At 43.3% G+C, this 27725-nt stretch overlaps 2 protein-coding genes across 4 annotated transcripts; one reads left to right on the top strand and one right to left on the bottom strand.

The window, feature by feature from the left end:
• The first annotated feature begins 901 nt into the window (after positions 1-901).
• top1a (DNA topoisomerase Ia) lies at positions 902-13079 on the top strand. Of its 2 annotated transcripts, XM_083668407.1 has the most exons (21): positions 902-1030; positions 1506-1530; positions 3923-4019; positions 4272-4392; positions 4944-4996; positions 5103-5195; positions 5802-5883; positions 5971-6062; positions 6262-6377; positions 6494-6615; positions 6725-6847; positions 6959-7146; positions 7315-7459; positions 9569-9712; positions 9807-9992; positions 10159-10227; positions 10454-10568; positions 10883-11010; positions 11140-11234; positions 11355-11504; positions 11711-13079. In XM_083668407.1, the coding sequence occupies exons 1-21, from the start codon at positions 998-1000 to the stop codon at positions 11811-11813; spliced, it is 2280 nt and encodes a 759-aa protein (XP_083524533.1). In that variant the 5' UTR covers positions 902-997; the 3' UTR covers positions 11814-13079. The 2 variants fall into 2 exon arrangements, with proteins under 2 accessions (XP_083524533.1, XP_083524534.1); XM_083668408.1 differs by lacking the exons at positions 902-1030; positions 1506-1530 and adding an exon at positions 3573-3620.
• A 1418-nt stretch (positions 13080-14497) lies between these two features.
• On the bottom strand, positions 14498-27407 carry zhx3a (zinc fingers and homeoboxes 3a). Of its 2 annotated transcripts, none has more exons than XM_083668325.1 (3): positions 27313-27407; positions 16777-19703; positions 14498-15983 (listed from the first exon to the last, which is right to left on the bottom strand). In XM_083668325.1, the coding sequence occupies exons 2-3, from the start codon at positions 19602-19604 to the stop codon at positions 15950-15952; spliced, it is 2862 nt and encodes a 953-aa protein (XP_083524451.1). In that variant the 5' UTR covers positions 19605-19703; positions 27313-27407; the 3' UTR covers positions 14498-15949. The 2 variants fall into 2 exon arrangements, with proteins under 2 accessions (XP_083524451.1, XP_083524450.1); XM_083668324.1 differs by lacking the exon at positions 27313-27407 and adding an exon at positions 26839-27051.
• Positions 27408-27725: the final 318 nt, after the last annotated feature.

Here is a 27725-nt window from a genome sequence, read left to right as displayed (position 1 = left end):
AAAGTGGGATGCATTAGGCCCAATGCAGTCTTCTTTATGGACAGCAGAGGGCAGAGTATCAACGCAATGAGAAATACATGTAGAGGTATGTCAAATGAAATGAACAATGGTGTAGCCCTACAATGAGGTGTACCGATTAGAGCCCGATTAGAGCCTATACCTCTAATATTAAATCCAATGTTAAAAATTCCCCAAATCCCAGCTGTTCCCATCCATGCGCTATTAGTGCACCTATACATGAACCAGAGACCGCTCCATTTCACTCCTTGTCATGCCGTTACTTTCTCTATAACTAAAGGATATCATCTGGTAAGATGACAAAATATGATTAGGCCTGCCGCCTATGTGATAAAGGGTGCATGAGATTGCAAACTGACTCAGTTTTAGCAATAGGGGTCGGCGTAGGACGGAGGATTCACAGGAATTGTGTCGAGAACAGCAGCACCAAGTGACCTACCTATCAAATCACCATCCCATCTCCAGAGAGATTGGCCTAGGGGATTCAGACACTACCCACTAAGTCAGATCTCTGAAAACATTTGCATTGATATCGCGTGATAAACATCAATAGGGACAAGTGGTAGCCTGCTAAAGTTGAATTATCAGCTGAAATGTGCACAACTCTCAGTTTCTACAGTACACCATGGCACTAAATAAAATTAATCAAAAGGCTAATCATTATTTCAACAGTTAGTCTAGCCTTTGCAAAGTCTTATGGGGATAGTATGCTCTGCCGCTTCATATGACAATGTTGTCCGCATATCCCTCTCTGGCTGTGATAATAACGTGGGGGCCCCAAGAGCACGTTTTGGGAGGGGCTAGAATTGGCCAACGCGTTTTCCCACCCATTTAAAAAGCCATGAGCATGCGCATTTGTATATAATTCGGACTTAGTCTGTTACACAACTGTTTCTTTCTTCATTCTGCCCGAATCTCCTCGCCGGCGTTTTCCTCTAACACGTTTCTCACTTTGTTTTTGTCAGATCAAGAAGACGAAATGAGTGGGGATCATTCCCACAACGATGGCCAGGTAATCTTTCGAATATTCTGCCATGTCATTGCGGGTTATCTTTGTAGGACATTAAACTCTGGCTTGCTGTTTAATTTGCCTCTGCTAGTAGTAGCACTAGCAGTCGGTTTATAACGCTAGCCAGGTAACTTGGCTAGTTGGCTATCTAGCAAGTCGACAGTGAATTTATTTGCAACAAATGTGACAGTTTTACTTTTAACGTTATACTTTTCACATTGTAGCGTGATTTACGGATATTATGCTAATGTGTTCACATAGATATGAACTTTGTGTGGCGCTGTACGACTTAGCCAATTTGTGTTGAAAGCCATTTTATCAAACCAGTCACTAGCCAGCCATCATCAGGGCTGCTAGCTGCCAGGCTAGCTCGCTATGTTAGCGAGCTAGCTAGCAGCCAGCAAGTTCAAAGTTATCCAGCAAGCAAGCAATTGATCATGACAGGAAATCTGACGAATCTTTGTTTTGAAATTTGCAGATCGACTCCAGCTCTCGGGTCAATGGTAAGTGTAACGTGTCAACAATGTGTAATGTCACAAGCAAGGTGTTTCTCCTTAAATTTCTGACGTGTCTGCACTAGTTAGCACTAGCATGTGCTAGTTCGCTAGCCGGATAGTTTAGCTAAAGACAGAAATGGCGTCCCAGAGACTAAGTCCTCTGCCTCACTCACAAGCGCCTATTGTTCAAAAGGGTGGCTCTTAAATAGCTTTTGGGCAATTTATCATCTCATTCTGACCGCAGATTCATAAAGATCTGGAGGTGTTTTATTGGTGTGTGAAAGACGATTTTGTTGTTGAACAGATTTAAATGTCACATTACGGCTCTGAAACTAAGGGTTTGGGGGTTGAGGACTTAGTCTCTGCGCCATTTTCTTTTTCTCTGTCTAGCGGTCTGACTGTAGAAAACATAGCTAAAGTGCAGATGGCAGTGATATGGAGGCGAAACACGGAGGGACGTTTGCATGAGACATCATTCCCAAGGGTGATAGAAGTTAAATAATCCGAGATGGGTTCAATCAACATTTTGTATTAAATTGATGTTGTGGTCATGTTTGTCACAATTATCATTCATAATGATTCGCAATTTAAAAGTAATGTTGCATTTTCTAGCTTCCAGGTGGTGAGATTTTTCAGGAACATCCTTTACAGATTTATAATAAGCTAGTTTGTCAACACCAACATTTTTAAGTTTGCTTCAACTATCTACCATTTCTCAATGAGTTGTTAATTAAATATAGAGTGGGGGTTCATTGTCAATTGCCTCAATAATTCCATAGTATACTTTTGAAGGTTGTCAGTGATTCATCACAACAATGTTGCCGCCAAGACCTTTCCCACAAGTTAAACTCAGTATTGTTTGCATCTTGGGATCCGAACAGAGAAGAATAATGCTTTTTGATAGGTAGTAGAATGTGTAATACAACTTGTGGTGGGGGGCTGGCCATCGGCGGTCAGGTGGAGACTCAATGGTTGAGACTTTACCCTGTCATCGAGTAGACTGATTATATAGACTTGTTTCCCATGTTTTGTCTGCTGTAGTAACAGAACTTGGGGCCCCTGAAGTGAAAGCAGCCAGACACTAATTTGCCCTGATCTGTTAGATCTGCAGTGTAGATCTCCATGAAACGCTGTAATGATGTAGCTACCTACAAGTACTACCCACATCCTATTACCTAGTTTATACAAACATTACTCCAAGCAAAGGTTTACCTCTTAGAATGTCTGGAATATGTCAGCAGAAAGTACAATACAACTTGTCCAACTAGGCTAATGTTTTTAGTCATGGTCACTTAGTTTCTCTCAACATATACTTAATTGTTGAGGTGACATGTTGTTGAGATTATGAATAAGGTGCACTCTGTTTTTGAGAAATGTCTGTTGGTGTCTGAGTGAGTATCTTGCTATTATGGATGGAGGCTTGTGACTGAGTCTCTGGTCCTATTCTTAAGCCTCAAACCTCTCAATACACATGCCTGGAGGGCACTGTGAAAGTCATTTTAACGTAATAAGTTTCTTCTTTCAACTCTGACTGTGTAAAGTACCTGTGTTGTATGAGTCAACTGAGGGGAGAAGATTGGCATTCATTTTGCTGTTGTTATGGCTTTTGTTTTTGGCTCCTGTGTGTTTAGTTTAGCTGTATCAAAGTGGAAGGTCTCTTTTACATGCTACCCCTTTTCTGCCTTGTTTCACTTGGTTTCCCTGTAAAATGTAATGGCCTATGGCTGGACACTGGGAGGTGCTGTCGTACCATGAAAGTCATATCCACTCCCCAGTTTGTTGCCGGCACCAATTTGAACATTTCCCCCAGTACCCCTGAAGCCTAGCCCAAGTCTTACCCTAGTTGGTAAATTATGGGTTGGTGATAAGTGATTTCCTGATCTGCTGTGAGCCATGGGCCCTCAGGTAGACTGGAAATGGCCCATACGGTTCTATTCAAACTGTTGAGGTAGATGGACATGTGTGCGCAACGCACACACCCGGCAGTATTCTGATTCTCACCCAGGTGTTGGCTGAGTGTTCTGCCCTTGCGTTTCCTGAGCCAAAGGGCACACTATGCTGCGGGATGAAGACCGTCATTCAGACACTCTTCCCAGGTTAATTTGAATTTTGTTTATCTCTGATGACCCATCTCCATTTCTCACATTGCACCCCAGGGACTTATTTTTTCCGACTCATTTTCTTCTTGTCTCAACTTGTTTTTGAGTGCAGACTCAAATGCATATCGTTGACTCATTGTTCCTGGTTAGGTTGACGCAGTCTATTTTTAGGTCTCTTCACTTCCTGGGTGTAGAGAAGTCAGAATTGAGAACATTTTCAGCCCAATATGCACCTTTTCTCTGAAGTGATGGTTGACATTATATGTAAAAGTTTGTTCTAATTTCCTCTCTGTTTCTAGATTCTCACAAGCATAAAGATAAGTACAAGGATAAAGAACACAAACATAAGGACCACAAGAAGGACAAGGAGCGTGAGAAATCAAAGTATGGCAACAGGTATGACACTTATTGATGCCAGATTTTTTTTTTTACATGGATGGTGACTAGGACTGTCCAGAGTAAACAATGGTGAAATAAACCTTGCCTGATCATGGCAGTAATCGCCACCCACACAGTTGGCTCTGAGCTCTTCAACATGTGTGTGCGTGTGTCTGAATAGGGCAGGAGACTCTCTATTAAATGGCTCTGGTAGCGTTTCCTCAAAAGTACTCTGAGGTAGATTTCTCCTTTTCGTCTTTGATATTCCAGCGACCATAAGGACTTCTCTGAAAAGAAACATAGAGACAAGGAGAAGATGAAGCAGAAAGATGGCATTGGCAGCACAGACAGACATAAGGACAAACACAAGGACAAGAGGAAGGAGGAGAAGGTGAGCCCTTATTGTCATATCAACGGATGCTTTGGCCCTGTCTCAATTGTTCGAAACTTGATTCCTTGCGTCCTCTCCTCTGTCCTCCACTTGCCTACTACTCATAACATCACATTGAAATGAGGAGAGGAAACAAGTTTGTAAGAATGACACGGGATATGCCTGTTGAAATGGCCAAATAATGTATAGACTGAAGCAACTGCATGCACTGAAATATGAACCCACTTATATAATCTAAAATTATCATCTACTAATTTGTTCCTTTTAATGAATGTCACCTTTTGTTAATGCTGTGAAAGATTAAACAATAGCCCAAGCTATAATTAGTGTATAATGTTGCTCCATATGGCGACCACTTAATGTTTTCTGGGACATGAAGGACATGGGAACTGAGGAATTGGGAAGAGGACAGTTTTTCTAACAATTGAGAAAGGGCCGTTGATACTGTTGCGGTTTAGATGAGTCATTCAAGGTTTGTCCGCTGAGCCTGTTGAATTGGTATTTTGTAATATTTCAAAGTACCGTATGTTCAAAAAAAATTTCCCCTGCAGATGAAGTCCGTTGATGGCAAGCTGAAGAAGGAAAAGGAGAATGGCTTTGCCAGGTATGTGTACGAGCTGTAGATGTCACATTTGTGCAACATAAAAATGGTTATTATTATTTTTTACCATTATTCAATTGTGGAACTAATCCGAATATATTGTCATCAGCCCTGCTCGCATTAAGTCTGAGCCTGACAATGATGACTTCTACCATTCTCCCAAAAACGAGAAGTCCCTGAAGAGAGAGCGTGATGATGATGAGTGAGTAGATCTGGAACAACACCTGTCCCATTCTTCCTTCTTTACTCGCCCCCACCTTGCTGCTTCAGTTGCTGGCCCCATGATATGCATAGACACAAGATTATGCTGTGTACACTGTCTGTTCTCCCCCCCCCCAAGTTTAGACCAGCCCCAAATTATTTGTCCTCAATCTGATTGTAAACAGTGATGTTTGAGCTGTTTGCTCTGCAAGAAATCCCGAGCTGCAATAAGGCGCTTATACATGTAGCAGCAATTTGAACACCATGCCGGTGAAGCGGCAGCTGTTATCAGCTTGAATGTTGTCAAACAAACAATGATTTAATGACAAGATGAACCCTGATCATTGGTAAACCATTTGCGGCGGCCGCTCAAGACTTCAGAAAATTGTATTGTTTTGGTGCCGCGAGCCAGCATGTACTGGAAGCCGTGCCACTAGCCGCACTGCTTGCAAAACCGCTTGCATTTTGCCACCATACTCCCATTCAATGTCAGACCTTTGCGGCTGCCGCTTCCCGCCTGTAAGCACCTTTAAGTCATGTCTGTATAATTATTGTTAAAACCGCCATTGCCATTAGGTACCTTAACAGTGAGTGTTTCTCTCTTCAGTTCTGAATTCAAGCCCAAAAAAATTAAGATTGAAAATGATATGACAGACAAGAAGGCTAAAAAGAGAAAACAAGATGACGAGGTAAGTGTCCTCATGTTCTCTAATTGGGCTTTTTTCTGCCTGCCTGGGGGAGACGGAAGGCTCACGTGGTCTTTTTATTTTTTTCAGGACATGAAGCCCAAAAAGACAAAAAACAAGAAGGGGGTAGTCGCTGACGGGAAAAAGAAAGCAAAGAAAGAGCCAGAGGAGAAGTGGAAATGGTGAGTTTCATATTGCCCTTCAGCTTACTTGCTGTACTGAGCAGAGCAGAATTTTCAAGGCAATTCCAGCCTCCTTGTTATTTTGCTCTAGTTTCCAATATGGATCTACTGTGTGTCACTAGTGGACAAAATGGTTGACATGCATCAACCATATCCTGCTCCTCCTCACTCCATGTTCTTGTTCCCTTTTGGACTCCAGGTGGGAAGAGGAGCGCTCTACAGATGGCTCCAAATGGAGGTTTCTGGAACACAAAGGCCCAGTGTTGGCGCCACCTTACGATCCTCTTCCCAGCAATGTAAAATTTTTCTATGATGGTGAGTTTAACTCCAGCGCTGCTGCTAGTTCTGTTTATTGACCCGTCAGGAGTTTGATACTCAATAGAAATGGTGTATTTTTTTTTTTTGAAGTGTTTGTTGAAATTGCTTTATAGGAAAGCACACAAAGCTCAGCCCAGGAGCAGAGGAGGTGGCTACCTTCTTTGCCAAAATGCTTGACCATGAGTACACTACCAAGGATGCCTTCCGGAAAAACTTCTTCAAGGACTGGAAAAAGGTAGGGATTCCTGGATGGGCAGTGATCAGTGCTCCTTGTCTGGTGTTTCTGATTAAATAGATATGTATTGCTCAGTTTATACACCCTCCATAACATGTCTCCTCCACAGGAAATGACCTCTGATGAGCGGTCAAAGATCACTGACCTAAAAAAGTGTAACTTCAATGAGATGAGTGACTACTTCAAGGCTCAGTCTGAGGCCAGAAAGGCGATGACAAAAGATGAAAAACTGGTAAGCTATCACATGAGTGTTTGTGCCAGACGTGAATCCCCTCATTAATGAAGCCCCCCACCCCCCCCAAGAAAAAACAGTGGCAAGAAAAATAGAAAAACTCTCTTGCAGAAAATCAAAGAAGAGAATGAGCGTACCCTCCAGGAGTATGGTTTTTGCATCATGGACAACCACAAGGAGCGCATCGCTAACTTCCGTATTGAGCCCCCCGGGCTATTCCGGGGCCGAGGAGACCACCCCAAGATGGGCATGCTAAAGCGCCGTATCCGGCCGGAGGACGTCATCGTTAACTGCAGCAAGTGAGTGGGAAGCCTTGGGTGTCGGGATCTTGCTCAGTGCTAGGTTGAGGCCAATGCAATGGTATAGTATGGCGTGGTTCAGAAAAAAAATATCAATACAGGTAAAAAAACATTCTATAGACTGAGATATTGTACTCAACCACCCTGTCCCTTGTGTGTCACCCACAGGGATTCCAAGCACCCCAAACCTCCCCCAGGAACCAAATGGAAGGAAGTGCGTCATGACAACAAGGTGACCTGGTTGGTGTCGTGGACGGAAAACATCCAGGGATCCATTAAGTACATCATGCTGAACCCCAGCTCCAGGATCAAGGTAGGCTCATTATTAAGGGTTAGCTAATATGAAAACAGGGCCCCATAGAGTGCTCTGAAAGTCTTGTTAGCTGTTATGATTGTGTCCCCTCTTCTTTGAAAGTAGTTTATTTATAGGAACCATATACATTTCAGAAATATGGTGTTTACTAGGATTGCGCCCAATCGGTATAACGGCAATACTGTATCCTGCAGGATTTGAAAATGCTCACGGTGTGCTTTTCAATATCGTCATTTATCAAACTGCCAAATTAAGCGCTGCTGCCAGCGTGTTTAGAGGAAGAATTACAATATTTAACCTTCAGGAGTAACTTTTGGGGTGTTGCCACATGACCTCTTCCGCCTAATGTTAGAGAAGGAGGGGGAAAAAGATGACTAGCGGTAATGGCTTGGTCCTTAAAAATGCCACTGCTGCTATATGGCAGCATCTCGGGTTCCGACCTGACCATAAAGGAGAGCCTGCAGATTTGGACGAGGTTTCCAAGAAAAATATGACGGCCAGGGATGGGAACACTAATGGGAAGTAATCTACACTCGCACCTATTAACAGCTGCACAGATGGTATATCTGTCCATCAAGTGATGCTGTTGGGTTCAGACAGCTATTCGCTGACAACGGAAATGTATGGCTTCATGATAACTGATTACCACATGTTGTTAACTGTCCCCTTGTCACATCCGACTGGAAACTACAGTCAACATGCCTACAGACTAGCTTTTTTCCAGAAAACTACACGGCGGACAACATTGATGCACTCCGCGCAGCACTCAGTTAGATGAGAAAATGAACTCTCGGCCTTAACGACTGACAATGCTGCTAACATTGCCCTCAATTGGCCATGGCTCAACTGGTTTGGCCACAACCTCAATCTAGCGCTGACGAATACAATGCAGGACCAGAGGCAACGGACAGAGCGGGCCCTCGAGGCTGCCATGCCATTACCGCCGCCTTCTCTCATAGGTGGCCCCGAAAGCAAGCTCAAAAATAAGTAAGCGGAATTAGGACTCCCAGAGCATAGTGTCATAACGCTAACCAAATCAATATTTTATAGACAAATGACAGCCTATAGGACATGAGACAAGTTATATTATTACGAATGCGGTGTGTGATGCTTCTTATTAAGCTATCATGTTATGCTATCCAACTGTTTGGTTTGTCAAGCTGTGATCGGGACATTAAGTTTAAATGACTGTTTAGGCAAAATGTCATACAGTATATCACCACACAAATAATGCAGTTTTTCAACGTAGATTAAATATATGGAGCAAAGACAGTTCCCGCTAAATACACAAACATGGTGACATGCACAGCACTCATATAGTAATAAAACAAATACAGGAAATATAAATGCAACAAATAATACAGGACATCAACACATTGAGACTATGCATTAAGAATTAGTCAGTGTGCAGGAGTGATGTGCCTTGATCCACGCTATGACCTTCATGGAGAAGGATTTAAAGTCTCTTGTGCTTAAGGGGGAGGGAATTCCATTTCCTGATGCCTGAGGTGGAGAATACTGCCTGCTCAAAGGTGTTTATGTATCGTTAGGAATTGTGTTAGGAATGACTCCTTGTGGAGGTCTGGGCGACTGCTGTTTTGTTCAGAGCTTTATGACACACTTATTCAGAGGTGGGGGTGCTGAGAGAAATAAAGTTAGAGAACTTACATATTGGACTTGGGGAGAATATTACAGTGATGGTAATTGTGATTTCCTGTCCACAATCTTCAGTGCTTGTTTATATAGAGATCAACGGGGTTTAATTGATTTCATTGGCTTGAGACCAGCGGGTGATACAGTAGGACAGGTGAGAAAAGATTGCATGCACATCTTAGCTGCCTCTGTAGAGTTCCTGATGTATCGAACATTTGGAAATTTCTGGACATTTTTTCACATTCAAAGTAGGGTGACTTTATTGTCTGTGGATCAGGATGTCCGGGTGAACCTGTTTTGTGAAGAAGTACATGGCTACTGTTTTTCCCACCTTGAGTGAGGCTGGAGTGGTTGAGCCATTCAGCCACTTTCTCCATTTGCTGCTGTTAGTTTGCATGCCACTTCAACAGCCGTTGTCTCCTACCCCTGAGTGTTCTAATGGCAGTCGGTCCACAGGGGGAGAAGGACTGGCAGAAGTATGAGACGGCCCGGAGGCTGAAGAAATGTGTGGACCGGCTGAGGAACCAGTACCGCGAGGACTGGAAGTCCAAAGAGATGAGGATCAGGCAGAGAGCAGTCGCACTGTATTTCATTGATAAGGTAAGATGCCTGCTCTACACACACACACACAGATGACATGGTGGGATCTAACATGGTTCAATTGTAACATGTTTCCTGTCCTGCTGTTCCCCAGCTGGCTCTGAGAGCAGGTAACGAGAAGGAGGAAGGGGAGACTGCGGACACAGTGGGCTGCTGCTCCCTCAGGGTGGAACACATCAACCTGTACCCTGAGAAAGATGGCCAAGAGTTTGTGGTGGAGTTTGACTTCTTGGGTAAAGATTCCATTCGCTACTACAACAAAGTCCCTGTGGAAAAGAGGGTAAGTGGTTCTGGAATTTAGATATGGTTCAATTGGCCATCAATAAAATGTGGTATTCTTTTCTGTAGAACTCATAGGAATTCTTAATCCCTGTTATTTATAATTGATTATACTTTTTTATATATATATATAAGAAATGCTAATATTCTCTCCTGCCTTTTTATAGGTTTTCAAGAACCTCCAGCTGTTCATGGAAAACAAGCAGCCAGAGGATGACCTCTTCGACCGTCTCAATGTAAGCAGAAAAGTTGCTTGTGAATGTGGAATGAGGTCCTGTGTAAAACCCTCTTTACCCCATGACTTGATGTGAATTTAGTTTTAGTCATGTTGCTCCCTCTCATGATAGAAAAAGCATCATGACATCCCTAGTGTGAGAATCAGATGTCGTCTTAACTCTGCCCCTCTTCCCATCAGTCCCATTTTCTCATGATGGCATTCTCTCCATCCTCTCATCTTTCCAGACTTCCATTCTGAACAAGCATCTTCAGGAGCTGATGGACGGACTTACGGCCAAAGTGTTCCGTACTTACAATGCCTCCATCACCCTACAGCAGCAGCTGAAGGAGCTCACCAGCCGTAAGTCACCACGGTTATGTCCCCATTAGTGTGTTAGGGATGGGGAAACCTGGGTTGAGAACGCATGACCTAACCCGAATGTATTTCTCCATGAGGCTGGGTTGATATGACCAAGTAGGAGGAGGAGGAGCAGTACTGAGCCAAAGTATGAAGATGCTGATATGCTTATGTCATGTAAAGTAGAGGGTCAATTGGGTCATTCCTCGCTTATAGTTAGACTGGTTAGACACAAATCAGAACTCCTCTGTACTCTTCTGAGATGGCCTGCCGCTTGGTGTCAAGCTTATGATGCTCATGTGTAATCCTCTCTCTAGCGGACGAGAACGTTACCGCCAAGATCCTGTCCTACAATAGGGCCAACAGAGCTGTGGCCATCCTGTGTAACCATCAGAGGGCCCCGCCCAAGACCTTTGAGAAGTCCATGCAGAACCTCCAGACTAAAGTGAGTGTCTTCAGAGCTGGCAATGTAGAAGAATCTAGGGTTTAATTTAAAAATGCTAAATGCGTAGAACAGTAAAAATGAATCACTTCAACCAGTCATCCCTTTTTAAATGTACTCATGTTCCACCAGATTGATGCAAAGAAGGCTCAGCTGTCTGACGCCAAGAGGGAGCTGAAGAGCTCCAAGGCTGACGCCAAAGTACGGAGAGACGAGAAGTCAAAAAAGTAAGTATTAAGAAAAGATGGGCTTGTTGAAGCACTGGTAAACCTTAGAAGGTGTCTGTGTGTGTGTGTGTGTGTGTGTGTGTGTGTGTATATAGTGAGCTTATTTTTCTCTCCCTCCAGAACTGTGGAGACCAAGAAGAAGGCACTGGAGAGGATAGAGGAGCAGCTGATGAAGCTGGAGGTGCAGGCGACGGACCGGGAGGAGAACAAGCAGATCGCCCTGGGCACCTCCAAGCTCAACTACCTGGATCCACGAATTTCTGTGGCCTGGTGAGAGGGCATTTTAAATCTTTCACATTTTAGACGTCTCCTTCTTTGCTCCTCTTCTGTAGCACACTTTGTTGCTCTTCTAGGAAATGTAACGCAACGGCAATATGTTTAGTGAGTCGGGAGGGTTTCTGTGTTGACTAAGTACATGACAATACAGGAGATGATGGCTCACTTTTATTTCCTTGTCATCGACCCTCGTCTCCTAGGTGTAAGAAGTGGGCCATCCCCATTGAGAAGATCTACAACAAAACTCAACGCGAGAAGTTTGCCTGGGCTATCGACATGGCAGATGACGACTATGAATTTTAAATCCAGTTTGCGGTTTTAATTATGATAATTTTTATTTCATTTTATTGGATACTTGTTTTTAGCTTAACCGAATACACCTGATGGCCAGCCTGACAAGGAAATAGGAGAATGATTGTGAGCATGGTGGCAGTGGGTATGAGACCAGGATTTTCAGGCCATTACAGGTGAGCTGGCAGGAGGGGGGAGGGGTTGGATTAGTCTTTGAGGATCTGACCTGAGGTCAGATGCAAGGGCTGAACTATACCCACACCTGAAGGTCAAGCAGTAGTCCTAATGGATGACCAACCAGTGGATGACAATTTTTTTTACCTTTTGGCTCTTCCCCTTCAGCCACAAGACCTGGGGATGTCTGAACTTTGAACTCTGTGGTCCTCTAGCTACTGTATTCAACAACAAAATGCTTTGCGTCTTTTTATTTTTTTGGTCACTTGGTCTGTATTTTTTAGCCCTACCATATATTATTAATGAATTCTATATTTTAATAGAAGAAAAAAAGTTAAATGAAATGAATTCCTTAAGTACACGCACGCGCCTTTGAGGAAATGAAATGTGAGCTCTAGCTTTGAAAAAAGACCATGAAAGCTGTGTTTGGATCAGTGTGATGTTTTAAACTGGACTGTCGAATTGTGTAACATGAAAGAGGATGCTTGGAGGAGCAAGGGGGGAAATGCATCAACCATGTCAATATTTACCTACACAAGCAGAATGTGAATATCTTTTTTTGTTTTACAGCTTCTATCAGGGACTTCTTTTCAATGTAAATGTGAACCAATCATTCAATTTTGTTCCCTTGCATTGCCAGCATCCTCTGAATCTTATTGCATTGCTCTATTATCATCTGGTTTTAACTTAATTATATCTAATGATTGTTTCCAAGAGGAAAAATTCCCTTATCTGTTACTTGAAAAAAAAAAAATGCTATTTTAATGTATTTAGTTAATGGAAAATGTTTTCTTCCAGAAGGGTATGTGAGGGATAAACTTTGCCAAAAAAAATACCAATCTGTTACAATTTAGGCAGTTATTTTTTAATTGTGTAAAGATAGAGGACAAAGAACCATAACAGGAGTTTTAATGTGAATTATCCATGAATTTTATTCCACTCTGTTCCACTTGTCTCGAAGGAAAGTTGGTGTTAGTAGTGGTGAACTCCAACTTCCATTTCTTGTTTTACAACCTCTTCTGTCATAGCCTCCAATCATGTTTTTTTTGTTTTAGGTTTTATGCTCATTGTAGGTTGAAAATGAATAAAAACCCTACAACTCCACCATCTGGATGTTTTGTTATTGTCTGAGGTCTTTCACCATGTTAAACAGTTTTTGCTTCTCAGCCTTTACCTCTGCTAGCAAGGACCTGTCACTTGTACTGTACAGTGACCTACATACATATTTGGACAGTGGTAAAACATGTTTGACTATCTGCTTTAATACAAAATTACATTTTGTAAATTGCTGAAATACAGAGCCAAAATTCAAATTTAGCCTTGATTATGTGAATACTTTTGGAGGCTTTTAACCTGCTGACGGTTACATTCTGTCTTGCATTCTCTGTGAGGTGAACAACGGTAGTGTTTCCAAAGGCTTCCTGTGTTCCCAGAGCCCAGTGCAATAACAAGGTCTTGATCTGCCCTCAGAACAGGCCCCAGGAAGCCCAACAGCCTGTTGGTTTTGGACCAGCAGCTATAGGAGGGATCAACCATGCTTTGGCCCAGGACCACATCTCATATGTTGACATCTTCTTGAACACATTGGATCTCTTTTATACAACCCAAAGACATGCACTTTTATTATCTTTTGTATCTTTTCAGCTTGTAATAGTCTGACAGTCAATACATGCAAGGTGAGAGGAGACCAGAATAAAGGGAGCAGCATTTTAGGCAACGTGTGTTTCATCATGGAAAAATGTGATATGAAATAAATACTTGAAGTGCTGGCAGTCTTTTTCATTCACTGTGCTTTTCATAACATAACCTTTTACATAAGAGCAAGCCTCAAAGACTATCCATTTCCGCTTGAGGGAATACTTCCCAGCTGGGTTACATTTAGCATGAACTGCAACTGTGTGGTTGACTGGACTAATTATGACCTTGTGCATCCTGAGGCTGTTCTGTTTATCCTAGTCTTGTGCCCTTCTCAGGCGGGCATCTGTAGAGCTTGGATTTGTGTTCTGTCATGATCAAATAAAGATTTCCTGAACCTTTACTCATAATCTGTATCCTTCGGTGTTGCAATATCTCTGACAATCTGTCAAATAAATACATTTAAAAATAATTTATGTTCACAATTAAGGTTGCTGCTTTTATTATGCATATTATGCAAACAAATACATTATGACTTTGATCACAACTTGCCAATATGCTATGTTGTAGTACAGAGAAAGAATTCTGATTGAAAAATCTAGACTGTCATTGCAGCCAGTGCCAAATTGTTGTAATCAATTGATTGTACTTTCAGGGCTCTGGTATTCAGTTTTCAACAAAGAGAAAGAAGTGTATCAACAGTAGACTGCCAGTAGATGACACTATAAATGTGTTTTTACTTTGACATGATTGATGCTGATGTATACATGCACAGATAAAATATGTGTAATCAACTTTAATTGTGCTGTCATTATATGGCTATGTATTCGGTATTCACAATGCAATTGTGTGGAAACTTTACATGTGGCAATAAAAACAAGGAAACGTCAGTGAGTATTCTGTTTATTCTGTAAAGATTCAGAAGTGTAGAAAGGATGATACAACAGTGCTTTATGATCAAAACTATTTCATAAAAGTCAAGGTGATCATAACACCGTAAGTCCAGATTCCATTTCATCTTTATTTTTCAAACCAACATAAAATGGTAACATTCGACACAAGTGCATACACTGCTGGTAGGAGATAACCTCCAATTTCACTTTGGATGGTATAGCACCGTTCTTAGCTATTTAGCAGCTTGACAAAGATGCAGCTTTAGGATTCATGTAGTGACTACGTTTAACGTTTAATATGAACACATGAAAATTCAGAGGAGTAAAATATCTCCTCATTTGGCTGTCTAGCTAGCACAAGATCTCCCTCTGTCAGTGTCCAGGGCATTTGATTAAATTGACATTTTGCCTTTTACAACATTAGCAGTAAATATATTTGATATTATTACAGCTGAATGTTAAGCTTTTCCAAGTGTACAGAAGCAGCAGATTTTTTTCACATATAGACCAGCAGTAACCTTCTATGCACGGGCCCCTTTTTTGATCTCAGCAGCACAGTAGCTGGAAAGCTAGGTGATGGACACAGGCCATACAGTATCAACACGTGGACAGAGCTGAATAAGGCAACGTTAGCGTGATAGGCTTCTCTTTGTTGAGTTTGCAGATCCAGCCAGGGCAGTATAGTGTATTGATCGTGACAGAGCTGTCAATATCTTTACTCTGGGGCAGTGTGATTTTAGCATTGCTGTCTATATTAGTGCATTGTATGTATTGTCTCTTGCGTGTAGCTGAACTTTTAGGTGATCACCAACATTTATACAAAGCTAAATAAAACTAGTCTCAATTGCTTCTGGACTTACACAGTGACTATAGAAGAAAAAATAGAGTTGAAAAAAGAAATAACGGAGAAAGTAAAATTCAAGGCAGTGCTGAAGTACTGGTTGCTAAAAAAGTAAAAAATATCACAAAGCCAACAATAACATCTTCTTGACACTTTTTTTTGTCCAGTCAATAAAAACCTTCTTCTATAGTGCAGTTTCAATCATATACATCTCCCTTTCCATAACAGTATGTCCCTCTCCCAACTCCTTCCCTCATTCAAGTCAGTTGTCCAGTCAGTGTGCGTCATCTATCTTTCTTTTTCTCATACGGCTTACCAGAACGTGTCCCCTCCCCACACGACCACAAAGAAGCATGAAGAAAGGCTTTAACATCACAGGACTCAGAGGCGAGAAGTTCTTTCTTTTGAGGATGGCAGGAAGAGATGGCAGAAGGAAGAGGAGGGGGATGGGGGGATGGGGTGAGGGGGTATTCACAGTTACAGTCAGAGTCCAACGGTCCAGCTACAATCACATCTGCTGTCATAATGAACACACCAGACCTTGGCCTTCTGTAAAGCCGGCCAGCCAAACCATCCATTTCCCCCAGAAAGAATAGGTCGCTCCGTCACACTTCAAGCAGCTCTATCCTCAGGCGATCCCTGAAAACATGCACGCACACGCACATGCACACGCACACACACACACACACACGCACACACACACACGCAAACACGCGCGCGCACACACACACACACACACACACACACACACACACACACACACACACACATTAATACAATCCTGTTCTGGTTAAATACAATCCTCTGTGAGTAAATGTTTCAAGAATTAACATTGTTAACAGATACCAGGAAATCAGAAACTAACCTCTGTAAAAGCCATCTCATGAAAGACAATTGTCATGATTTATTCACATATATTAGCGCGCTCTCTCAATCTCTAATTCAATGGCCCAGCCCCAGACTCAAACTCATCTAAAAATAGCTTCTTAAAACACAGACCTTTGATTGTCTGAATAAGCCACTCAGTGCCCACACTCCCTCCCCTGCCTAATCTCACAGTAACAACTACAAACACATAACTGATATTTCACCTTTACTTTACACAATAATTTTTTTGCTGCAATTTAAAGTCCCATAATCAAGCATCACTCAATACCATAGAAAAACAGAGAGACCATAGTAAATGTATTTTAATTAGTTATTTGACCAATTGTGAACAGTTTTTGTTTGATGCAGTAGCCTACATTTTGACAAGGGCACAGATAACATACAATAAAATAAAATGAATGTCATTATCATGGGATCTCTGAGTCTGGCAGTTCAAGGTGAACAACAGACCAAGGACATGTTATGTCACATTCCATGAAGGTTTGAGGTATCTGATTTAGTTTCTTTCATTAGACAACCTGATAAAGAATTCAGTGTGACTCACCTGGCCTGACTGCCCTCGGTCTGCTGCTCCGCAAAGCCCTGGCTGCTAACAGGCTGTTGGTGCTCATCCTCCCTCTCTGCCCAGTGATCTTGAACATATCCTGTCTTCACTGCCTCTACAGCTCTCCCTCCCTCCCCAGTTTCCTCTGTCCCTGTTAGACTCAGCAGAGGTGTGTATGTGTCCCTCCAGACATCCTGCTGCCATGCAGTCAGCCGACCAGGTACCTCCTCAAGCTGCTTGTTCACGTCTTGCTCCGCCAGTTTCCTTTGAATAATCTGGAGGTCCTTCAGTGTCTCAGCACCGGGGTTTGTGAAGCCCTTCCCCTCCTCTCCCTCTGCCGGTAAATGTTGGTAGCCCTCCAGCCATTTCAGCTGGCCGTTCTTGTGGATGTAGCGGCTGTCACTAAACCAGCGCACCACCTCTGGCTTGGGCAGGCCCGTCATGACGCTCAGCTCCTCATACTGCTGGCTGCTGGGCCAGTGGGTGCTGGAGAAAGCCTGCCTGAGAAGGTGCACCTGCTGGGGGGTCTTCTTGCCCCAGGGGGCAGAGAAGGATAGGTGGGAAGTGGGTATTTCTTGAATCTCAGGCATGAGCTCTGGAGGTACGGCCTCGGATCCAGGTTTGGCATCTGGTTCGTTCACCTTCAGCCTCCTCAGGTTAATCTTGGTGGGGTCAACTTTGAGTTCAGGACAGGTCCTGTTGTCCCCAACTTGGTCTTCCTCCTTGATTAGCTGTTGCAGGACTGACATACCTTTAATGGGAAACTCCTTGATGCATTTCTTCTCCTCTACGATAGATATGCTGCTGCTGCTGCTGCTTTTGGTAATGACAGTGGTGCTGGTGTTTTCATTTTGGGCTATGCTGGCATGATTCAGATTGTTGGCGCAATCGTTATTGCTAGTGATGGAGTAGTCACTGCTAACACTGCCATTGTTGGATTTGTGGCTATAGTTGTTGTTACTGTCATCATCAATCTTTGCTGATGGATACTGATCCTGGTTACTGATGCTGCTGTTGCTATGACTGTTACAGATAAGGTTAGATTTGCTGGTGGTATTCATGATCACTTTACTTTTGTTGTTGCTGCTGCAGAAACTTTCCAAGACAGATGGTATACTGTTACTTTTGCTGTATGGTTTCTCATTGTTATCAATGCTGCATTCATCACTATTGCTAATGTTGGTGGAGCAACTGACGATGCTGTGGCTTAAACTGCTGTTGTTCATGGATTTCCTAGTGCCATTCTCACCGCCATTACTACTAATGGAGGAGAAACTACTGATGCTACTGCTACTACTGCAACTACTGGCGCTACTGCTGCTTCTGGTGCTAATGACACAACTGTTGCTTCCAGCCATGTCCAACCCAAGACCAACACTCTTATCAGACTCATGGGTGGGTACAGTATTCCTGGTCAGTACCTGTGTTGTTCTGACTACCATTGGATATTTCGTAGTGATGGCCGGGACAGCATATGAGACCCTACTGGTGACCTGTTGGCTAGCTGACATGCTAGCTTGAGAGGCTACGACCCCAGTCCGCCTACTTATTAAACTGCCATGGAGCACTTTAGCAGCATGGCAGCTGAGGCCAACTGGGGCAGGTTGGGCAGTGATTGTGTGATGGGTCACAATGTGATTGGTGTGCCGTTGTTTGGGGGGCTGTTTTTGGGGTGCTGCTGCCTGGAAGACAGTGTTGAACATCTTCCTCCTGGCTTCCTCTATCTCCTCAGGGGACCAGCTGATGCCCTGTTTGAGCCTATGGGCTGTGAACCACAGTTTGATCTGCTCCTCTGGGAAATCAGAGACCACGGTTAGGTAGCAGAGCTCAGCTTTGGTCGGGTAGGGAAACTTGCCAAAGGAAGTCTTTAGAAAGCTGCTGGTGTCCATGGCTGCATCATAGGTGGGGATGCTGCTCAGGGGGATCATCACCTTTGGGAGGTCTTTGCTGGAATCAGAGGAGGAAGAGGAGTAGAGGGAGGGAGTGTGCTGGTGAAAGGCTTGATTGGGCACAGTTGTCATCACATGAGTGACAGGTTTCCTCAACATGGTGGGGGCACCATTCTCACTGAGAGTCCCATTCTGTAGTTCAGGCACATTCATCAAAATGGTGGGGTCTGTCCTCTCCATCTCCTTCCCAGTGTCTATCCTCCGCACCTCCACGGTGTGAGAGACCACTATCTTCTTGTGCTCCCCCTTGGTCTTCATCATCCTCACAATGGGAGTTTTGGTGAGGGAGATCCCAGATGATTCGCTGAAGTCCTCCCCGTTGGCTGTGAACAGGCTCTGCTCCACTGTGGTCAGCCCGTCCCTCTTCCTGACATATAGAGAGGCATTGACAGAGCCCCCCACCAGCCCAGGGTGGGCTTTAGCGTTATGCAGGGCAAGGGCCTCAAACCTAACCACTGATACCCCACAATTCAGGCAGTAGAAGCTGGCCTGGGCCCTGAAGTCTACATGGCAGTTGTGCAGATGGTCCAAGAAGAAGTTCAGATCTCTGGCCTCAAATCGGCAGGGTGGGCAGCTGAATGTGCCCCCTCTCTGCCATCTGTCGACCCCTTCAGGTCTGGAGGAGTCATGGGAGGAATGGCCTCCCTCTTCTCCAGAGATGCTGAGGATACTGTCCTCTGGGATTGTGGGTAGGAGCTCAGGTAGACAGCCCAGTATGATCTCCTCACGCATGTGTTTGGTTTTGGATGGGATCATGCAGGGCACAGTAGACTTCCTCTTGCTGGCCATTGTGTAGCTGTGTGTAGGTTGCTGATTGGTTGGTTGTCCAGTATGATGACAGAGGGTTGGTGGAGAGGGCCGATTGAGGTTTAGTGTCATGGACCAGTCGCAGTGACATCACAGTGTTGTTTCATGTTTGTCCTCAGCCTTTGGACACCTCACACATACACAGCTTGTTTTTAGCAGCTCACTGGGAACCTATGAAAGAGAGAATAATAAAAAGACGTGATTATTGTTCCTGATAAGTCTACACACACATGCTAAGCTGAGTCACAAGACTTCATAAAAATGTGACAGTTTTATAGATACTATGAGTCAACAAATATGGCTGTATGAATGAATGTATCAATCCACATGGGTCCTGTAACTCTCCCTATCAGCAAGAGTTTAATGAGCATCCTGATCATGTGCCTCACATTAAGGCCAAACTGTGCTGCCAAGCTTGGATGAGAGCCACTGTTCACATTTGACAGAGGCAATATTGTGCCACCCCTTTACATTGTGGTGTAAACATCTTTTGCAAGCTATCTGGTGACTCCAGTTTATCCTTAAATGTGCTTTCAACAATGATGTTGACACATGCAACATTTATCTAATGTCAGGTTATCGATGGGCAACAGACTGCATTAAAGGGCCACAGCCACACTTCATACATATGCTGACACAAAGGCAAAAGATGTGTAGAAACAGAAATCCATAAGCAAACCCACTACAAATCTATCCCCTTTGTAACACACTCATCCATTCAGGATTTTCTCCGGTTGTTTATACTAAGTTCGACACACTCTCTCTCTCTCAGGCGTGCGCGCGCACACATACACACACACCAAACCAATAAAGGCAGTTTGAGGTCTTTTCAGGACAAAGGTCAACTCTGGTCAATGTTTTCTGCATATTTGGTTTTTACAGTTATGTAGCTAAATATAAAATGATTCTTACTCTGGGCACCCTACCATATGTAACTGCATTTCTGAACAAAACAAAATAAAATATGAAAGTGAAGACATGGCTCTGCTTCTCTAACACTCTGCCCCCTCAATGAACCCTCTCCCCACACCCAACCCACCCACGCACGCACGCACGCACGCACGCATGTACGCATACACACACACTCTAGATAGTATGTCTCCCCCTTCCTCTCTGGCTGTGAATGTGTTGATGTGTAAAATGGTGTTGAAAACTGCTCTAGCTCTGCCAACATCAGTCCATATCATTCAGGGTACAAAATGTTGCTTAGTGCCCTCAATTGCATTATGTACTGTACACAGAGTACAATGTCACATTCTTGAAAAATCTATAGATCAATTTTCATCAAACAAGACCATGTTCTATTGAGCATGATCATAAACAACTCCTAAAATGCCTTTGACATGTTTTCACGACAGTAAATCTGAATGGGGCCTCCATGTGTGTTCTGCATGGACGGCTGGCTGGTAAATAAAAGATGAACCTGTTTCAGAATTAAAATCCCCAAATGACTGCCCACAGTACAAGCTGATACCAGACAAGCCGTGACGTACTTTTTGTAACTGCCTCTTTTTATTTCTAATGATGGCTGCCTTCCAACCAAAAACAAAACAAAAAAAAACTAGGTCACCAGCATCTTATGCAGTAATCCCGGTTCGTTGCATCCAGACATGGGCATGTGCTGTATGTTTAGCCGCCGGAGAGGTCATGATACTCTCTGGCGGCACACTCAGTTAACCCCTGATGGGGACACAAGGTTCCGCGGGTTTGTTCCACTGGAGCAGGGATTTCAGTTCTCATGTGAGATTGCTTCATGCTTATGGTATGGTCGTATAGTTTTAGTATAGTGCGGTAAATAATGTAGTAGTTACAATGTAATAAACTATAACTGCTTATTCTTCCATGATATCTTAAACTGAGTGATATTTAAAAAGACAATGATATTTCATAAATAGCATGTGATATTAAATGTCATCCAAACACTATTAGATCAAGGCTTTCTGATGTAACTTGTGTTGGCCTTTGCAGGAGTATTAGTGCAGAGAAATAGCACTATGATGATGACATGGCTGACATTGCCCTAGTATCTACCTTCCCCAAACACCCAACTTTCTGCATGACAAACCCAAGACAGGCCAAAAGTTGAGAAATGTTACATAAATAACCAGGTCACCTATCAAAAGAATGGGGTGCTTTATCTAGTGAGCGAGACGTGCGATCAGACACAAGACAAGAGCTTTCCAGACAGGGAGCCATTGAATAGTGCACTCTGAAAAGAGGGGCCTCGTGTTTCAGCACCAAGGTAGACAACTCAGACAACCACTGTCCCCAGTGTGTCGTATGTCCCGATACTGGCACTGCCTCTATGGCTGAGAGGAAGCTCTTTTCATCTCAGTAGACCTTGGGAGTAGATTCTAAACTGAGGCAAAGTGACAGAGCTCTCAGACAAACTCTCTAAACACCCAAGCTCATCACAAGAAAGGCCTTGTCTTACCTTGGGTGTTGACCTAAACCAACATGGTTTAATTTGATGGTTCTATTTATTTATTTTCAAACCATGTGAATAAAGTAATTGTTTAATCTAAGTCTGATTCAGTGCTGTAGGCCTATTGTAAGGAGGCAGGGGGGGTATTTGTTATGCCGCTTGTCACATGAATGAGAAGGAAATGGACAGAGAGAGAGATAGGAAGGATGGAGGAAGAAAAGACTCAGACAGTTGGGGTGAGGTGAGGGCATGAGTGATGGTGATGACAGAGAACGCAATGAACTGTTTTAATATTCCACTTCCAACACATGCACATCACACACACACATACACACACACACGCACACGCACACGCACACGCACACGCACACACAGCCTTCTTCCTTGTTCTCCTTCACATCGTTTTATACCACAGCTTTCAGAAATACTTCTCTTTGAACTAAACTGCTAGTAACAGTCTCTGATGCAGCAGTCACACAAGGGCTAAGGAGAACACAAGAGATCTGGGTTTTATGACAACATTTGTTTTTCATATATTAGCATGCCAGTGATCCTGGCTGCCTTGAAAGGCTGGCAACTCAAGCCTGTTTCCATGGATTTTAGTTCAAAATCAACCGAAATATCACCTGGCATAGGTGGGGGATGGGGACAGACACTACAACTCCTGACAGACACATTTGAATGCAATACAAATCTGTCGAGGAGTACATCTTCTGCCAAATGCCCATTAAATAGATTAAAGTCATGTGAGTGGATCATCTGGACACCCAAATATAAGTCAGAGACGGATAGCAATTACTGACATGAACAGGGACGAGATTGGGAACAATGGCATCTCATTTATAAGAGAAACGTGATCCAGCGCCGGGAGCCTTATTCAGACAAGTGACCGTTGACTTGCCATTGTTCCATTTCCTGCATGTCTGGGTGTCTCCTGTGTCTATTATGCTTTCTGTGTCGAGTAATGCATGTTTGACAGCATGACTGTGGCTTTGGGATATGCCTAAGCATGTGTATTAGAAAGGTATGTGTGTGTTTGTGTTAACTGTGATTGGGTTAATAATGTTCATCTTATTAATGTCCACAGTGAGCTCTTATTAATGTCCACAGTGAGCTCCACTGATATGTACTGTACTGAAATATCATTCATCAGGGTCCTCAGCTCAGTGCTAATACAGCAATATCTATCGGTCTGCAATATCTTCAGCATCTGTCCATTTACATGCCTGTAAATTGTGTCTGCCTGAGTTGTATTTATGAATGTGTGTGTGTCAGGCTGCGTGTGGGTCTACATTGTGTCTGTGTAAGTAAGTGTGTGTGTGTGTGTGTGTGTGTGTGTGTGTGTGTGTGTGTGTGTGTGTGTGTGTGAGAGAATGTGAATGTCTGCTGAGACGCAGGTGTTGTCAGCCATCTCCTCCTTCGCCCCCCTTACCTCCGTGACTGTAGCCCGGTCCGCTGGGAGACCAGTCGGCAGTGCCACTCGTGTGTTAACATTGCCATGGCAACCCCTCTCTTCTCCTTGCCCACGACACCACACAGAGGAGTCACTTGAGTACACCCACCACCCATCCATACAGGCGCGCACGCGCACGCGCACGCACACGCACACACACACACACACACACACACACACACACACAGGAATCCCTTATACTGTATACCCTGTAGCCTATAGGACAACGTTAACCTCCCATTTTAGGAAAGGGCAGTTGAATTAGGCTGTTTCAGACCACTGGGGTGGGGTAGTAAAGACTCTCAGCTTTCCACTACAGCTACACAAAATACCCACTTCACTAAACAGTGGAGTCTTCTGATTAAGTGTTTGTGACAGAACTCTCATAGAAGGGACACGAAGGCTATATACATTGCAAACGACCTCCTGTCAGTGTTGTCTTGTTAAAGCTGCACAGAGCAGGCCTGAGGTCTGAGAGGACAGTAATGCTTCCCCACTGTCTGAACACCTTCTCTACCTCTTTGATTTTCTTTTTAAAAGAATGCTTTATAATGTCCTCCATTGAAATTGTATATGTTCACCAAAGCCTTTCTCTGTGGCGTGGCGGACTGACAGCCAAATAAACCATGTTGTAAAAAAACATCCTGAAGCCTATTTCTGCCATTTTTTATGAAGAACTCCTTCAGTTGTGTGGCCAGCGCTACGGCATTGATTTGGTAACTTAAAAAGAAAAAGGAAGAAAAATGGCGCCGCACCACGCATTGTACTGTCCAACCTAAAATGGCTGACATCACAGCCTCTTGTAACTGCCAGAACTTGGCAAATGCCAGCTCCTGCTGACCAAACCTTTCTTGCACAGGACAGAGAGAGTGGCAGGGGCTCTCTCCTCTCAAGCCCCTAGTTTTTTCTCTCAACGAGTGCACAGAAGTTTCTTTTTCGTTGGAACTGTGCAAACATGCTGTTTCAGCGAGCCATTCGATAGCTTTGTGCTGCAATATTGTGATACTCGGAGGACAAAACCGATACCAGAAGACGAAAAGTAGAGAATAATAGTGAACTTGTACAGAATGGCATACACTTTCAGACTTAAAAAAGAAGCTCTCAATAGTATACTTTTGAGACTATTTTGTGAGGACGGGGAAGTTAACCGTTATCATGAATATGGTTGTTTGTACAGAACTGCTGGGAAATAGATCTGGTTGGCATTAGATAGCTGATTTTCCTCTCTGAACTCAAGGAATGTTATACACGCAATGTCAGCTAAAACTGCAAATCATGAACATATGACCTCCTTCAGTGTGCACTGGCAATGGACATAGAGCACAGTGAACCGTAGGCCACAGACATGAAAATATTATCTAACTGGTGTCGATAGAAATCAGGACATGTAATCCTCAAAGCGGAATATTCCGTTACTAAGGAGTGGCATCCAAGGGTGTTTTTTGTGAGGGGAGTGGGCACTCTCGGTCCATTACGTTGTGTCTGTGTATACAAACATGCTCTGTTATGGCCATAACCAAAACTGTCAGCCTTCCCTAATTGCAGGGAGTCAGGATGAAAGGCAATATGCCTGGCCTCATTAGAACAGTTCCGAGAAGGGAGATGGAAGAACGTTCCCAGGGATCCACAAAGGGAATTGACATTCCCCCAGTGTAACCTCTTGGTAGAGTGAAACACTCTACACAGACACACTCACTGGACCAAGCAAAACTAAACCCAGAGGACCCCAGCTAAGTGAGCCTGTTGTATTTGTCAGTAATGAGAGACCTCTAGCAAGAGTGTTAGGCTGGGAGTGAGCTTTTTATGTATTATATATTTAATGTAAGCTTGCAGCAGATTGAATGAACAGGCACTGGCAAAATGGATGTCTATGTATTCTTTGTAGTTTAAAGGGGCAATCTGGGATTCAAACAATAACAAAGCGGTCTCCCTGCTTCTTTTTGGGTGAGCTGAGGGATGGGGTTGAAAAAATGTAACCACTCTCAAATTCATAGACAAAGCTATGGACGCAAGGGCTGACCATCCATGAGATGAAAATGATAGTTTTAACCATGTTTTGAAGCTATACAGTGTTTGTTAACAATTACATTGTTTACAAACAATAGCGTAAAACAAACTTATATTTTGGGTTCTTGTAAGACAGTTGAACTAATCTCATTAGGCATTTATAAGTTATATCCTTCAAGAATCAATGGCTATATATAATTAATTTAAAAGTCCAAGAATGGATGTACCAATCCCAGATTGCCCCATTAAGGGTCACCCCATCTGCTTTAATCACCCACACATTAGTTGTGAAAATTAAATAATTGGGTTCCTGATTAAGATTGTGATGCTCATTCAAGGAGTAGGACACCATTTTAGGGCCCTATGAATTGCATGAACACCAGGCACATATACAGCAGTGGATGACGAGGTAACATTAGACAGCACAAGGGGTTCCTCATGAATGCCTAGTGTCACAGAAACATGGTCAGCATTCCCTAAAAGCTTAGCATTAGTGCACAACAAAAATGTGATTACACAGAAGATAATAATTTAATTGTCGGACTGAACTAACTAATGACACCTGAACTAATGTGTGTCCTATACGTTTAATTAAGTGAGATGTGACTGCATCAGGGACCCTTCAGTATGCAACATATTTACTATTTTGGCTCAAATCAAAAGAGATGAAAATATGACACTGACTGTGCCCTCTCAAAATGCCGATGTTTGAGCTGAAGCATCAACGCACGTCGGTAAGAGAGCAGAGGGAATGAACGCAATGGAGTTCTATAAATATAACCAATAATGCCTTCGGTGAACTATTGTACCCTATTATAACACCGAAGAGAAGGATAAGGTCATAAGGGGTATTCAATTCATAGATTTACTAGAAGGAACATTTTCGGATATAAAAATACAGCTGGGCGTCTGAGTCCTCTATCCATAATCATCAGCAATAGGCTACAATAATATATTCTTTATTCAGAAAGTACAGAACTAGGGATTTTAACCACTTACGAAAGCAGAGGGGATATTCCGCGTTGTGCAATAAAATAATTAGAAACGTCACATTGTAGCGTGCGTGCACATTGAGAGGGCAAATAAGAAAACGTTGAGTGCATTCTTGAAACTGTAACAAACTGACAAGTTAACCCGTTCACATCCAGAAGATCCAAACATTGCAACATTGGCTCGGTAGCCCACGTACTTGCGACTAACAATATTCGGCTCGTATACAGTAGAATGAATATTCCCAAAAATTCTAACTCGGCACCCCCCACCTACTGTCGCCATTTTATACATTGGCGACTTCATATAAACTGCCTAGACTACTGCAGCAGATAAAATTCAATAGCGAGCCAGAATTGGAGTAAACAACTTGGTAGTCTATCATCTCACAAATACGAGCAATTCGATTGTACAAGGAAAAGTGGCTTTACCTTGATAGTTGGTCCGGGGAGGAATTGAATCCGACATTAATATAAAAATGAATAATATTAGATTAGGTCCGTTCGTTGCGCTTTGAGAGGAGGAGGGGGTGGGACCTCTCCTCAGCTGAACCCGGTGAACTGGCGTGAACCCGTCAGTGACCACAGCAAGGTACATTACCTCTCCTCGCACACTGTATGGGCAGCAAACAATTATGGTCGGCAGTGCAAGACGAGGCAGCCAAAATTATACGGAGTGTATTTCCTATGAACACGTGATATAAAGCGTCACCCAAAAATCCAAAACCCTTTCATCTAATTTTTGGAGAGGGGCGGGGGACGACGAATGTAAAGGCTACACATTCGAAGCGGAAGAGTTGAGCACCACGATAAATACAGGCCCAACCTATTGAAATCTCTGGAGTTATTTTGAGCTTTTCCGATCCATGTGGTTTTGGCGTCCTTGCGAATCAGGAAACATTTTACCTGTCACAGAGCAAAGGCATGTCCATGTCCCTCCGAATTAATTGGGTCACTCCGTTTTGGGCAGTTTACAAACCCGCGCTGATGTTAAATTGCTGACTGTCATGTAAAACTGAACCTAAGGGAACTTTGCAGAGTGGGAGGTAACTTGTCACCTTACCGTAAAGTCTAGGCTAGTGTACTGCACAGGCCCAGGTATAGGTAGGCCTATTTTAGCGCGCGTAAATGTCTCACCAAATATCGGCTCTCCATACATGTACCCACTGTTGTTTTGTACATGTACATGTTTTATTCTTTACTGAAAGGGGAAATATTAAACTCATAACTGTAGCCCATTTGTATACTTAGGTGGTGGGGGCGCATCTTGGCCTTTGTGCGTAAAGCGCATTTGGCCTATAGCGGACCTTGCCGGAATC

Source organism: Argentina silus (genome assembly GCF_951799395.1).
Source record: "Argentina silus genome assembly, chromosome: 4".
Lineage (NCBI taxonomy): Eukaryota > Metazoa > Chordata > Actinopteri > Argentiniformes > Argentinidae > Argentina > Argentina silus.
This window is presented reverse-complemented; position numbering and strand designations above follow the sequence as displayed.